General features: G+C 37.1%; 1 protein-coding gene across 6 annotated transcripts in view; it reads right to left on the reverse strand.

The window, feature by feature from the left end:
* Positions 1-236: 236 nt before the first annotated feature.
* Positions 237-13,884, reverse strand: part of CAND1 (cullin associated and neddylation dissociated 1) — a 55,874-nt gene continuing 42,226 nt past the window's right edge. For 2 of the 6 annotated variants that reach the window (XM_008148761.3, XM_054718881.1), the window contains 8 exons: positions 13,130-13,422; positions 10,248-10,389; positions 8,407-9,900; positions 6,804-6,899; positions 3,788-3,957; positions 3,539-3,703; positions 1,539-1,646; positions 237-802 (listed from right to left, as the gene is read on the reverse strand). In XM_008148761.3, coding sequence (XP_008146983.1) covers positions 578-802; positions 1,539-1,646; positions 3,539-3,703; positions 3,788-3,957; positions 6,804-6,899; positions 8,407-9,900; positions 10,248-10,389; positions 13,130-13,422 — 2,693 coding nt within the window. In that variant the 3' untranslated portion in view covers positions 237-577. Of the gene's footprint in view, positions 803-1,538; positions 1,647-3,538; positions 3,704-3,787; positions 3,958-5,745; positions 5,841-6,803; positions 6,900-8,406; positions 9,901-10,247; positions 10,390-13,129; positions 13,423-13,884 lie in introns of those variants that run through there. The other 4 variants (XM_028156471.2, XM_054718882.1, XM_028156472.2 and 1 more) reach the window with 4 other exon arrangements.

The following is a 13,884-nucleotide window of genomic DNA, read 5'->3' on the forward strand; positions in this document are numbered from 1 at the left end:
TGCGCAACAGGGATATTGCTAATCCCTATACTTAAAAAAAAAATGATATCTTATCTTTTTTAAATTGCCAAATCCTCCAAAATGTAACAAATCTTACAGATATTCTTCTCTGCCAGCTAAAAGTCAATTTATGTTGCTGAAACAAAAAGTTATATAAGGAAAAGAAACATGGTTTTTGTCTTGCAGAATTTTTGATTTTTAAATATGAGAAATTTATAAAAGAAAGAAATTCATGGTCACAAAATTTTAACATTTTAATCCTAAACATTACAGGGCAAGTAGATCCTGGACCCTATCTCCATATTCCATAAATCCTAACTCTTAGTTTCCATTTTAAATGTTGCCCTAACCACTAAAAACACTAGTGGTTTTACAACCTCTGGGTTATGGAAATACATATTTCTGAAATAAATGTTACAAAAACAAAAATGGAAGAAAGCCAAACTGTCTCCGTGAAGGAAAAAAAAAGTGGAACATTTTGAAGCTTTTAGATACTTCTCTTTCCATGTCTTATGATTAACCTGTCGATTCAGTGCATCATAAGGTCAATATCATGGTCCTCATGTTGAACAAACATCTAACTAGTGTCCATTGATTCCAAGTTAGTGGAGGATGAATCTTTTTGGATACTTTCAAAAATGGCTGCCAGCTCAGGGTTGGAACTGATCTGCGACTGGAATTCACTCATCAGTGGACTCTTCTCTGCTTCTGGAATGGTCAGCAGTGCTGCTACTGCTCTCATGGCAGATCGCTTTAGTTCATCTTGCTTTTCAAACTCCTGCTTTACTGAGTTTGCCTTTACCTGTAACATTGAGTAAATTTGTATTATATGCTATAAAAGACAAACTATCATACAAACAAAATGTAAGCACCTAGAAATTTCTGGTAAATAAAGCAAAGCTGCTCTTTCATAGGTCCAAAAGTCATGTTGTATTTTAAGCATGGTTGTTTTTAAATTTCTTTTTAGCAGTAGCTTGTCTCCTTTTAAGTGAGTAAACAAAATCCTGAACCATGGTTGAAAGAGTGAAAACCTGAGCTTTATCTGCTTAGCAAGTCCTACTTTGGCCTCCACCAAGAAACTACCCCTCTAGACACCCTATTCATTATTCTTCAGACACATGTACTAAACATCTCTGTGCCTTAATTCATAGTTAATTTTATATGGAAAGCCCTGTTTCACCTTCTGAATCTAAACATATTTCTGACGTTTTAAGGTCCATTTTAAATGTCATCATGTTCATCTGAAGTCTTCTATGATTACCATCCCACCTCCACCAGAATTAAACACTTCCTTTTTCGTGGAACAATCTCACTTTATCCTATATCAATACTTCAAAATATGTATCAAATTGTTATTATAAAAATAAAAACTTTAAAGAATAGCATTAAATAAGTGCTAAGTATTCTAAAGCATCCACATTCAATAGGTTAACTTTTAAAACCTATTGCTACATATGGTGCTAGCATGGTTAAATTAGGACAACTAGAAATCTTGAATACACCAAATCCACCCTAAGTTGATGTCTACCAATGATTACCTTAGTTGTACATGTGGCACGTAATGGCTCTACAAGCCGGTCCAACCTCTGCAGTACTGCACTTGGGCAAAGGGTGGAGAGTCTCACCAACATTAAAAATGTTAGCATCTATTATGAATAAAGAAAGACAAAATGTGACCTCTTGTTATTTTTCTAAAGACAATTCCAAATTCTAACAAAGCTTTTAAAAGGAAAATGACCAGCATGCACCATGAAGTTTCATTTTCATGTAATCTCTCTCAAAAAGTTTTAACCTTACCTGAGGTAAATTCAGTTACAAGTACTACTGAGACCTCACTTATACCTGATAATGTGGTCCCAGTGTAAGAACTAGAAAAATGGTTCTCAATCTTGGCCACACATTAGAACTGGGGAACTTTGCCCCGTTACCAGAGATTTTTACTTAACCTGTTAGGATAGGGCTATAGATTTAGAATTTTTTTTTAAAATATATTTTATTGATTTTTTTACAGAGAGGAAGACAGAGGGATAGAGAGTTAGAGACATCGATGAGAGAGAAACATCGATCAGCTGCCTCTTGCACACTCCCTACTGGGGATGTGCCCGCAACCAAGGTACATGCCCTTGACCGGAATCGAACCTGGGACCCTTGAGTCCACAGGCCAATGCTCTATCTACTGAGCCAAACCGGTTTCGGCAGGGTTAGAATTTTTAAAAAGCTCACGTGCAGCCCTAATTGGTTTGGCTCAGTGGATCGAGCATCGGCCTGCGGACTCAAGGGTCCCAGGTTCAATTCCGGTCAAGGGCATGTACCTTGGTTGCGGGCACACCCACAGTAGGGGGTGTGCAGAAGGCAGCTGATTGATGTTTCTCTTTCATCAATGTTTCTAACTCTCTCTCCCTCTCCCTTCCTCTCTGTAAAAAAATCAATCAAATATAAATATATATATACACATATTTTAAAAAAGCTCACGTGCACCAAAATGGAAAGCATTGAGTAAGAAAGTAACTGAACCAGGAGAAAGGTTTTTTTAGTTTCTACTATCTTAGCAGATTTTCCTTTAAAAACAAAAAACAAACTGGTTATTCAGATTAACCCACAGAAAGCCTGGTAACCCATAACCATTTTTCTATTGACTATAAACTGTAGATTTCAACAGGAAGATCCTATTACGTCCTTGGGGGCTCTTTTTAATGGATTTGGGAGGAGGATCTTTTTAATGGACCTGGGAGGGGGGTCAGGTTACTACCACAAATGGAAACAAAAATGTTGGAGTTCTGAGTCTGGCTGCATAACTGCTCAACTACTACTTTTGCTTGCTTGACCAAAGGCCATGAACGAAAAAAAAAAAAAAAAAGAGAGAGAGAGAGAGACAATGCACTTACTATTTTTCAATTTACCCTTTAATATTTACATTTTAAATGAACATGATCAAATAGGAAAACAAAGAACAGTTTAAATGAAGTTCATTCTCTAAACCTAAAAAGTGGTATGATTTCTCTTCTAGTTGCTTCTACATAGATTGTTTAGAGAATGAAACTATATGAAAATAGTTCTTGCATGTTATCCTTTAAAAAATACTTGATATTAATCCCATATATTAGACTGGAAAACAAAAATCCCTCATTCAGGTAAATAATATGGTTATCTTGTAAAACGGCAAAATACCCTCCCTGGGTAGTAACTGCAGCACACTTTTAACACATGCCAAACAGATCACAGGTATACTTTGAACAACAAAACCTGTCTGTTCTCTTTGGAGAGAAAGCACCTAGGGACTATGTGCTAATAAGCAAGCTGCACAGAATTTCTTGGAATTTCCCATCCACTAAGAGTTGACCTCTTCCTTCAATGAAAAGGTTTCTGGATTTTTTCTGTATGTCAACTAATGTTACAATTATACCACTACTACTTTTGCATATTATAGTTCATTGACAAGCAAACAATTTTTCTCACTTAATAGACAAAAGTAAATTACAAGGGTAAAAGTCACTTTAGTTAGTCTTCTAAAACATTCTAAAAACAGGCAACATCTTACCTTAATATCGTAATGGTCCTTCAAACCATCTTCAACATGATTTAGAAATTCAAAGATATCTAGTCTATCAAGACAACTGTCTAGAAGTGTGTACATACACTCAAAAGCTGCTTTTCTAATATCCAGGCCGTCATCAACTGTATGCTTAAATGGACCCATTTCTACCTGTTGAAATACAAAAGAGTATATGCATATACTTAAAAGAAAAAGATAATCTTAGAGAAAGTGTAATTGAACTAACTAGCTTACCTCTCTTATAAGCTCCTTTCTAACTTTTGTTTCATTGTAAAGATGTGGAAGAACAGTGTCTAGAAGATCCCTTATTAAAGATGGCTTATTATGTGCCGCTGAATTGAATGTGACCAAGGCTACTCTTCTTACATTCAAATCTGGGTCTTCCAACGTTTTTAGGAAATCACCTGAGAAATTATAAGAGAAGCAACATACAATTAAGATAAGCTTAAAAGAAAATATATGTGATACCTTTTTCTAAACTGATAGTTTATTGTGGTTGGTATTGTTATTTCTTCAATATGGGTTAGGAAAGAACATGATGAAATACTAAGTGAACTATCTAGTTTCTTTTGGCAGCAGGTAAACGATCATATCTAAATGTGAGTGGATTTAATTGATAATCTACTCTCAAGCACCTATAATACAGAGCAGTGGTCATCAACCGGCGGTCCGTGAGGTCCAAAGGTTTGTGACAGCTGGTTTAAGGAAACCTTTGAAGAAGCCGTCACCAACCAACGGTTCATGGACCACTCCTGGTCCGTGAGGTCCGAAAGATTGGAGACCACTGATACAGAGGATACATGGTGAGAGTTCAGAACATTCCTTAAATTACTTTATAGATAATTTATAAAAAGGTAGGTTGCAAAGAGAAGTGGTGGAGCTCTGCACAAGGCACAGAATCTAATAACCTGGATGACTGTCCTTAGAGTTCAAAATTAATTACTACACTAAAAACAACCTAAATAGAATTTTAAAAACTGAGTTCAAAATAAGATAAACAAGGTGAGGACATATCCATTGCTTGATAAAGATGGAATACTGCCCAAACCAGTTTGACTCAGCAGATAGAGCATCGGCCTGCAGACTGAAGGGTCCCAGGTTCGATTTTGGTCAAGGGTGTGTACCTTGGTTTCGGGCACATCCCCAGTAGGGGGTATGCAGGAGGCAGCTGATCGATGTTTCTCTCTCATTGATGTTTCTAACTCTTTATCCCTTACCCTTCCTCTCTGTAAAAAAAATCAATTATATATATATATATTTTTAAAAAGATGGAATACTGTTAACAAGTACACAATCTATCAGATGACAAAGAGAAATGTGCCTCCAAAAGTCCTATTTTTATATGTATCTTTAATGAGAAATATATCAATTGGTAAAAGGTAAGAATACAAAAGGAGGAAACTGAAACCCAACAGGATAAAAAGCTAAAGCGCCTAAGGCACTTTAAAACAGATATACATCTGGTTTTCTAACAAATGTGGGGGAGAAATTATAGTGCAAAAATCTTTGGAGTCATATAGATGATGATTCAAACCACTTCATTTGTCAATTGTATGACTTCTGGCAATTTACTTTAGGCAGGAGTCTCGGTTTCCCAGTTTATAAAATGAGAATTATACACATTTTAGTTCTACTGAGCAGAAAAAATGCCATGTATATTATTGAATACAGTGTCTAATATGCACCTCATATTCACATATGGAGCTATCATTATGTAATAACCCTATCATCAGCAATCTTTTAGAATTCACAAGGAAAAAGAGAAGTGCCAGGAGACTTAAATGTATCACAACAGCAATTTAAAAAAATGGGAGGAAAGAAATACTTCAGACACCACAGATTGGTGAACTCAATGTTGACTATCCAGGAAAGTTCTGATTACAAAAACTCAGAAGATAGCTTGGGTTAAAAAAGAATTTAAATGTACCATACTAAACCTCTTCATCCTGTTGGTTTAGAGTTACTAAGACATTAAATTAGAATACTAAATTGGAATGAAAATGCATTCAGTAAAGCATCTAAATAAAACATTGCTATTATTATGGACAAATGGTGACATGGACTAAGATGCGTGGTTCTCAACTCTGGTCTAGGAATTTCAGTTTCTAAAAAGCTTCCTAGGTGTTTGTAGGATGTTCATATATCACAAATAATACTGAACTCAACCATAATTCAATTAGAACAATAATCACCTGATTGAATAACTACACCAATGTTGAACACTGACTGTTGTCAACCTGGAAAGATGTCTCTAGGGATGTGGCACAGGTCTTTTTCTTTGTCCTAGCTTATACAGTATCAAATGTAAATAAATATACCAAAGAAGAAGAAGAAAAAAAAAAAGGATGAGGGGATACAAAGGCAAGAATTTTTGGATAGAAAATTTCTTTGAATTATTTCTAGGTTCCAGCAATAGCACCCATTTATCCCTGGGTCCTCTTTACTCTGAATTAGTAATTCCTTTCTGTAGTTCTTTTAAATTGTTTTCCCCCTTTCTGGTTCACTGTAGAATAACCTGACAATGGGAAGCTTCTTTCCCATGTCCTTCTATCCTCTCTACTTCTATTTCTGTTCTTGTGTCCTCAAGAAAGCATAAAAGTGAGTTCTCAGGGCTTTTAGCTACTACTACCAATTCTAGGAAAACTGATGATGAAAAAAACAAGGGAAGTTATGACATCATGTAAAAAGTCCTCAAAGCTAATTCTTGTCTTCACAGAAAATAGAGAGCCCTAGTCATTCTGGAGTATCTCCTTTTAGTTCTCCTGGTAATTATCTTCTTTTATTCTTAGGTTGTTACATATGGAAGTTTCAACAATCCCCTCAGGAATTGAAGGGTTACGCGTAATAATAGAAAATTTGGGCCCTAACAGCTCAGGTTAAGATTCATTTTTCTGGGAGGAAATTTCAGGACTATTTAGAAAGATAAAATATTCCCCCCTAGTTATTTTAGGCCATCCCCAGAATATGATTTATCAAATGTATAGTTGACTCTAAAAGACATTTTAGTGTGTATTTACTAATTTCAGTTATTTACAAAATTATCTGGTAACAATTTCAAACTAAGGGATGACAGAATATAAGTATATAAGATCATACATTAGCAACATCTTTCTAATGAAACAATAACCAGCCCCTTAAAAGCATTTTAGGTTCCTTGGTGAAATTCTTAGTTATTGAAATGATTTGTTTTTTTGACAATTAACTACTAAATAGTTAATCAATCAGTATGTTTATCTTTGTTTCCACTTACCTATGCAGTTCTTTAATAGTGGGTCAATAGGTTGTGGATGATCAGAAATGGTAAATTTCACAGCTGTAACCACTGAGCTTCGGGCATATGATGAGCCTAATTAAAAATAAATTTCAGTCTATTGGTAGGTAAGTCTACTAAAATCCATGGACATGTTTATCATTTTCAAACCACTTCAAATAACACTAGTGTTTTCAATTTTTTTTAATTCTCTTTGACCAGAGAGGGTATTGCTATCAGAATACTAACAGATGAGCAAAGTTTACTTATGAAACATAATCTATATAAAACCCTAATATGCAAACAGACTAAACAGCAGAACAACCGAACAACCAGTCTCTATGATGTGCACTGACCACCAGGGAGTGCGCACGGACCATGGTGGGCATCGGCATGGCAGGATGGTGAAGCAGATGAGTGGGGACACCAGACCAAGGCAAGCTGCCAGTCGCTGTCATCAGGACGAGCCTCTGGTGGTTACTGAAAATTCTTTGCTCCCGTGTGCCAAGGTCCTGCCTGGTGCTCACACCTGCTGCCGGCACCTGGCACCAGCCCCAATCACTTGGTGCCGTAAGCGGGTGTGAGCAGAGGCTGCCGGCCCCGATTGCCCCTTAGAGCTTCTCCACCTCCCTCTGCTCCTGAGGGGCGATCAGGGCCAGCAGCTGTCACTCACACCCACTGCTGGTGACAGCCCCGCTTGCAACCCCTGCAGGTGCGGGAGTCGCCGCTCGCACCCGCTGCTGGCACCCAGTGCCAGTCCCGATCGCTCGGCGCCGTCAGCCCCACTCGCACCCGCTACTGGTGCTGGCCCCAATAGAATATAATAGTTCTATTATATTTCTAAATAAACAATATCTTCGAGGAGGAGGAGTCCTGGGAGAGTAGCAGTGGAGGATCTAGCCCTCACAAAAAGGAACTGATTAAATCTATAAATACCTTATAATATCTTCAAGTTTTTTTATTTTAAAAGGAAGCAACTTCTAATAAATGGCTATTATTACCTTCTACTTCATTCAAAGGGATTTACACTACTAAATTTGGAAATTCTTCTAGCATCTTTCATTGAACTAAAGTTAAGTGTACCAATTTTAGTATTATAATTATTACTAGCAAGTTCCTCAGGATATATTAATTCAAGAGACACCTGTCTTTGCCACATTTTAAAACAAGAGTAACATTAGAATATAATGAAAATTAGAACAGACTTATTTAACCATTATCTAATTACACTCTCTTTATCCTTTTAAACAAAAAGTTATTCAAATATGGTTCCATATTATAACGTAAGGCAATGGGTTCTATATGTAACAAGATATAGAAGTATTTTAAATTATGCATTAGGCACCCTTTAAGGCAACCAACTGCTAATAATAAAAATTTTTTAAGATAAAGGAAACCTAGGGCCCTGGCTGGTGTGGCTCAGTTGATTATAGCATTGTCCTGTATACCAGAAGGTGAAGGTTCCATTCCCGATCAAGGGCACATACCCAGGTTGCAGGTTCCATCCCTAGTCAGGGGCATGTAGGAGGCAACCAATCAATGTATCTCTTTCTTCTCTCTCTGAGATCAATAAAAAAATAAATAAGAAAACCTGGGTACTCACCTGATATCAAGTACCCTTTAAGACGTGGAAGGAGAGTTTCTGGATCAATTAGAGTGAGTTTGCCTAGACATTCAGCAACAACATTTCTGGTTCCTTCTTCTGCACACTCACAGTGCTTTAGCAATAAGGCCCAGATGTTTTCAACATATGGTTTAAGGCCCACCACTGATGCAGAGCTAATAATTTCCTTCAAGGAATGAAGCAGAAGATACTGCCTTTTGGGTTGACTGGTTATTTCTTGTAAGACAAATGGTAGATATTCAGGAAGGTTGCCCACACTAATGCTGCCTAATGCATAAGATGCAGCTGATTTGACTTCTTCACTAGGAGACGAGAAGGCTTCTAATATTACAGATTTTAGTTCCAGTTGCCCACTTAAGTCAATATGATGCCCAACTTCTCCAAGAGAAAGTAGAGCTAAAAGACGAATAGAATCTGTAGACCTTGAGTTCTTAACATCTTGAATAAACTGACCTACTACAGCTGGTCCTTCTTTAGGACATGCTCGAGTAAGGGCAGCTACACATTTGGCAATAGAATAATAGGACTGCTTGTGAGTAAGAGCTGTGCTCTGAGAATAAACTGGACCCGTCAGCATGCGCAACAAATCCATATATCCTAGATTATTTGTTCCAGTGACAACCAGAGCTTGGAAAAAGTCCAGCATGGCGCTAAGAGCGCCCCCCTGCAATAAGGGTGATCTCACAAGTCCAATAAGTTCATTGAGAATGGATCCACTTATCTTTGAAAGGGAGGACGGATACACTTTTGCCAGTGTGGTAAGAAAACTGATAGCCATCTGTGAAACATGCATATCACTTTCACTGATAAGAGGTGGGAGCTCATCTAGAACTGCATCAATCATGGCAGTTGTCAAGCTGTCGCTATAGTTTTTAATTAGAATATCTAGGGCAGAAAGAGTCCCCAGTTTCAAAGCTCTCTGGTTTTTCCTGAGAAATGAAGCAAGGATAGGAACCCCTTCTCCCAGGACAGGCCTCAAATCTATCTTCAAAGGTGACCCAGCAATCAGTGTCAACGCCTTCACTGTAGTTAGCCGGGTAATTTCATTCTTTAGTCTCTCCAAGAAAATCTGAAGTGTATTAGGCAAGTCAGAACCCAAATTGTCTCCAAGGTTGCAAATAATTTGTCCCATGCAGGAAATAGCCCTTTCCTTGACTTCCTGATCAATATCAGCTGCTTTTAATCTCTTAATGGTACAAGTAAATAGATCTTTGATGTAAGGAGTTGCGTCAAACGAGGAAGGTTGATCTAAGGGGCGAATTACTTTGACAAGCTGTTGAGTAACAAGAAGTGCTTCAGATGTAATCTTGTAAAATGGGTCTCCAACACAAGCCACCACTGGAGGAACCAAGGCCTGAACATGAGGATGGAAGACTTGAGGAGAGTGGTTACAGAGGATTACGTATAGACATGACAAAGCATCAATCTTCAAATTTGATGAGCTTGATTTGTCATTCAATGAGAAAATAATTCCTAAAAAGACAATAAAAAAATCCAATAATTTTTATGTATAGTTTCAAGAAAAAAATTTAAAAACTAACCCCTAAAATATTACTAGTTTCTACTTCATCACATTATCACTAAAGTAGTAGAAATTCCACAATCTATGATGTCAGAGCCAAAAAGTTTAAGGATAAGATTTAACTTTTTACTTGCAAATTTCTAACTTTAGGTGTTCTAGATGGTTCTATAACAAAGCTTAGGTCTATGTACAAATCAAGTTGTCACAAATTATCCTTTTGAAGGACTCATTTAAGCTTATCTAGGTCTTAATAAAGTCTATATTAAATTCCAAAAGTGATTTACTCTTTTTTTCATACCTGGCACAAGAACAGGAATGTGCTGTGTTAGGGCCCCAGGTAATACATTTACCAGTTCAGTTAACATGTTAAAACAGCACTGCCGAGTCTTCACACTTTTTTCTTTCATCTGTTTGTGCAGAGCTTTAACTATGTTGGGAACCTGTAATTATCACACATTCATTAGCTGTTTCAGCTACTGGTATTTCTTCAGTACAATTAACACAAATTACAGGGGATGAAGAGAATGGGAAGAACTTACCTTTTTTTGTTAAATTCCTAATTCCTCTAACTGCTAACAAGACTATTAAATATAAACTTTGCTGCATCAATTCTGTTCTCTTGTAACTGTATTTGCTTGATACTGATAGAGAAATACACAAGACTAAATATAAATCTAACCAAATAACAAAATTTTCAACCAAAATATTCAGAGCATAATTTATAAATTTTTTTAACATGAATAACACAGAAAAGCATGAAAAGTAAAAAAAGAAATTATGGAAAAGAAACCATTAAACGAGTCTTCTTTTTTGCTTTTAGTTTGCCATTACAATGAAATCAACCTCATATCAAACAAGTAACAGGGGCATGATTCAAAAATGTAAGCTTCTAAATTTTCTATCCTAATGTTCTGGTAGTAAAACCTAAATAGGATATTTACTAATAAATCTTATGAATGCCTGGATACAGCCACATATTATATCAAACAATGATCTGAGAACCACAGACAAAAGAAAACACCTAATTCATCACAGCATAATCAGAATTTCCTGTGTTTTTACCTAATTTCTATACACTTATTCAATTGCTTATGTCATCCATATACTTTATCTTATTTTTATAATTAACCTTCAATGTCCACCTTAAAGTTTACCACAAATCTTTTAAATTTGTACTACTTAAAAACAAGATAGATATGGTATATATATCCCATTCTCTGGTTTAGTTGTTTAATCTGGCTCACATGTTTTAGAATCTATAAAAATGGACAAATATGCATCCCACTGGGCTGCAACAGGGATTACACATGACAGGAAAATGCCTACCACATACCAAATGGGAGCTATATAGCTGTAGTGTTTAGGATCTTAGAAAAGATGACCTAAAGTGAAAATGTGTATTTTATTAACCTTAAGAGCTGCTATTTACAAGTACTATGTATAAGGCACTACATTAAATGTCTACATAGATCATTTCTTCTGTCACTACCTTAGGCAGACAGTTCTAAGTAAACCCTTATTACAAATGAAAAAAGTGAGGTTTAATAAAATGAATAAATAATCTAGCCTGGCCAGCGTGGCTCAGTGGTTGAGTGTCGACCTATGAACCAGTAGGTCTCGGTTCAATTCCCAGTCAGGGCACATGCCCAAGTTGCAGGCTTGATCCCCATGCAGGAGGCAGCCAATAAATGATTCTTTCTCATCAATGAAGTTTCTCTCTCTTCCTTTCCCTTCCTCTCTGAAATCAATAAAAATATATTTCAAAAAAGAATAATCTCTCCAAGATCACACAGCTAAATTAGGAATGAAGCCAGTTATGAATGCAAGTGAGGCGTTAGAAGCCGCTAGGCAGTTAGGGACGGGACGACTATGAGGAGATAAATGTAAAGTGGAAATGCAGCTAACCCCTGCAGGCATGAGTAGGAACCAGTTCATCAGCCTCACCCTGTCCCATGTAAAATTACAAGAACGAAGGGCCCTGATTATGAGGTGGACACAGGGTGGGGAAAGTAAACGGGAACCCTGAAATTTAAAGTGTATGGATGTTGCTAGGGCTGAATTTTTAGGACCAACCAATGGGAAGTTAGCAGGACACATTAACTCCTAGAACAGTGGTTCTTAACCTTTCTAATGCCACGACCCTTTAATACAGTTCCTCATGTTGTGGTGACCCCCAACCATAAAATTATTTTCGTTGCTACTTCATTACTGTAATTTTGCTACTGCTAATGAATCGGAATGCAAATATCTGTATTTTCCGATGGTCTAAGGCTCTACAGCAGCGGTTCTCAACCTGTGGGTCGCTACAGGTTGAGAACCCACAGGTTGAGAACAGCTAGCAGGGTCGCCTAAGACCACCGGGAAAACACAGATATTTACATTCCGATTCATATCAGTAGCAAAATTACAGTTATGAAGTAGCAACGAAAATAATTTTATAGTTGGGGGTCACCACAACATGAGGAACTGTATTAAAGGGTCGCGGCATTAGAAAGGTTGAGAACCACTGTACCTAGACAAAGAAGCTTCTGTGGCAAGTTGTTTGGGTCCCCTCCCTGCAACAGGGAGCTTTTCTGTAATAAAACTTTGCTTTTGCTCATCTCTTTGTCCATGAACTCATTCTTTGATTTCTCTAGACCCGTGGTCGGCAAACTGTGGCTCGCGAGCCACATGCGGCTCTTTGGCCCCTTGAGTGTGGCTCTTCCATAAAATACCATGGCCTGGGCGAGTCTATTTTGAAGAAGTGGCATTAGAAGAAGTTTAAAAAATTTGGCTCTGAAAAGAAATTTCAATAGTTGTACTGTTGATATTTGGCTCTGTTGACTAATGAGTTTGCCGACCACTGCTCTAGACAATGAACTCAGACCCGAACAGAAAATTGGTATCACAAGTAGTCCGACTCCGCTGTCTAAGATTTCTCCATTAATATCAAAGATAAAAATTACTTTACTGAATCATGAAATTATTTTAATATTGTTTATCCAGGAAAATAAAGAATACTTCCATCAGAATAAACTATTTATAAGTAACATAATATGAATATACATAAACTACTATAAAACACACCCCAGAACTTCATTTCACTAAACATGTTCTGGAGTTCACATTTCCACATTAAAAATACAATTTTAAAGATCACACTTACTAGCATGACTTTCAAAGCCATACTTTTAAACTAACCTGACTCTGAAGCATTGTTAAAGGTGTTTCTCCCTGTTCCATGGCATCAGGGTCACACAGCCAACTTTGCACAGGACGAGTTTGTTTCAAAAGAGAAAGGTATGCATGAAAAACATCTGCCTTTACATTTTCTTCACGCTCTTTAAATCTGGATATCAGTGCTGGAGAGACAGTCTTGTAGAATTCTGCAAGCATTTCATGCCTTGTGCTAACTACAGCATCCAAACACTTAGCAGCTGCACGTCTCACTTTCCAGCTCATGTCATCATCATCACTGTATTCATCATCACTCCCTAAAGAGAAGTTTTAACATTAGGCCATTAATCATAGGAAAAGTTTATTGTTTAACACAGGAAGTAAGTTCATAACTAAGATAGTTTTCTAACTTTTACTAACATATACAGAGTGGATAAGTTTACAAAGAACTAGAACTGAAACAGATATAGTTAACTTTGATAAATAAACCTCTAAATAAAAATGATCACAATTTTGTTTTTTGTTTTTTTGTTAATCCTCACCTGAGGATATTTTTCCATTGATTTGTTAGGGAGAGTGGAAGAGGGGGGAAAGACAGAGAGAACTATCAATGTGAGAAAAACACATCAATTTGTTGCCTCCTACACGAGCCCTGACCAGGGCCTGGGCCAGGGAGAAGCCTGCAACCAAGATACGTGCCCTTGACCAGAATCAAACCCAGAACCCTTTAGTCCGAAAGTAGATGCTCTATCCACTGAGCCAAACCGGCTAAGGGCACA

The sequence above is a fragment of the Eptesicus fuscus genome, chromosome 7 (genome assembly GCF_027574615.1).
Source record: "Eptesicus fuscus isolate TK198812 chromosome 7, DD_ASM_mEF_20220401, whole genome shotgun sequence".
Classification (NCBI taxonomy): domain Eukaryota; kingdom Metazoa; phylum Chordata; class Mammalia; order Chiroptera; family Vespertilionidae; genus Eptesicus; species Eptesicus fuscus.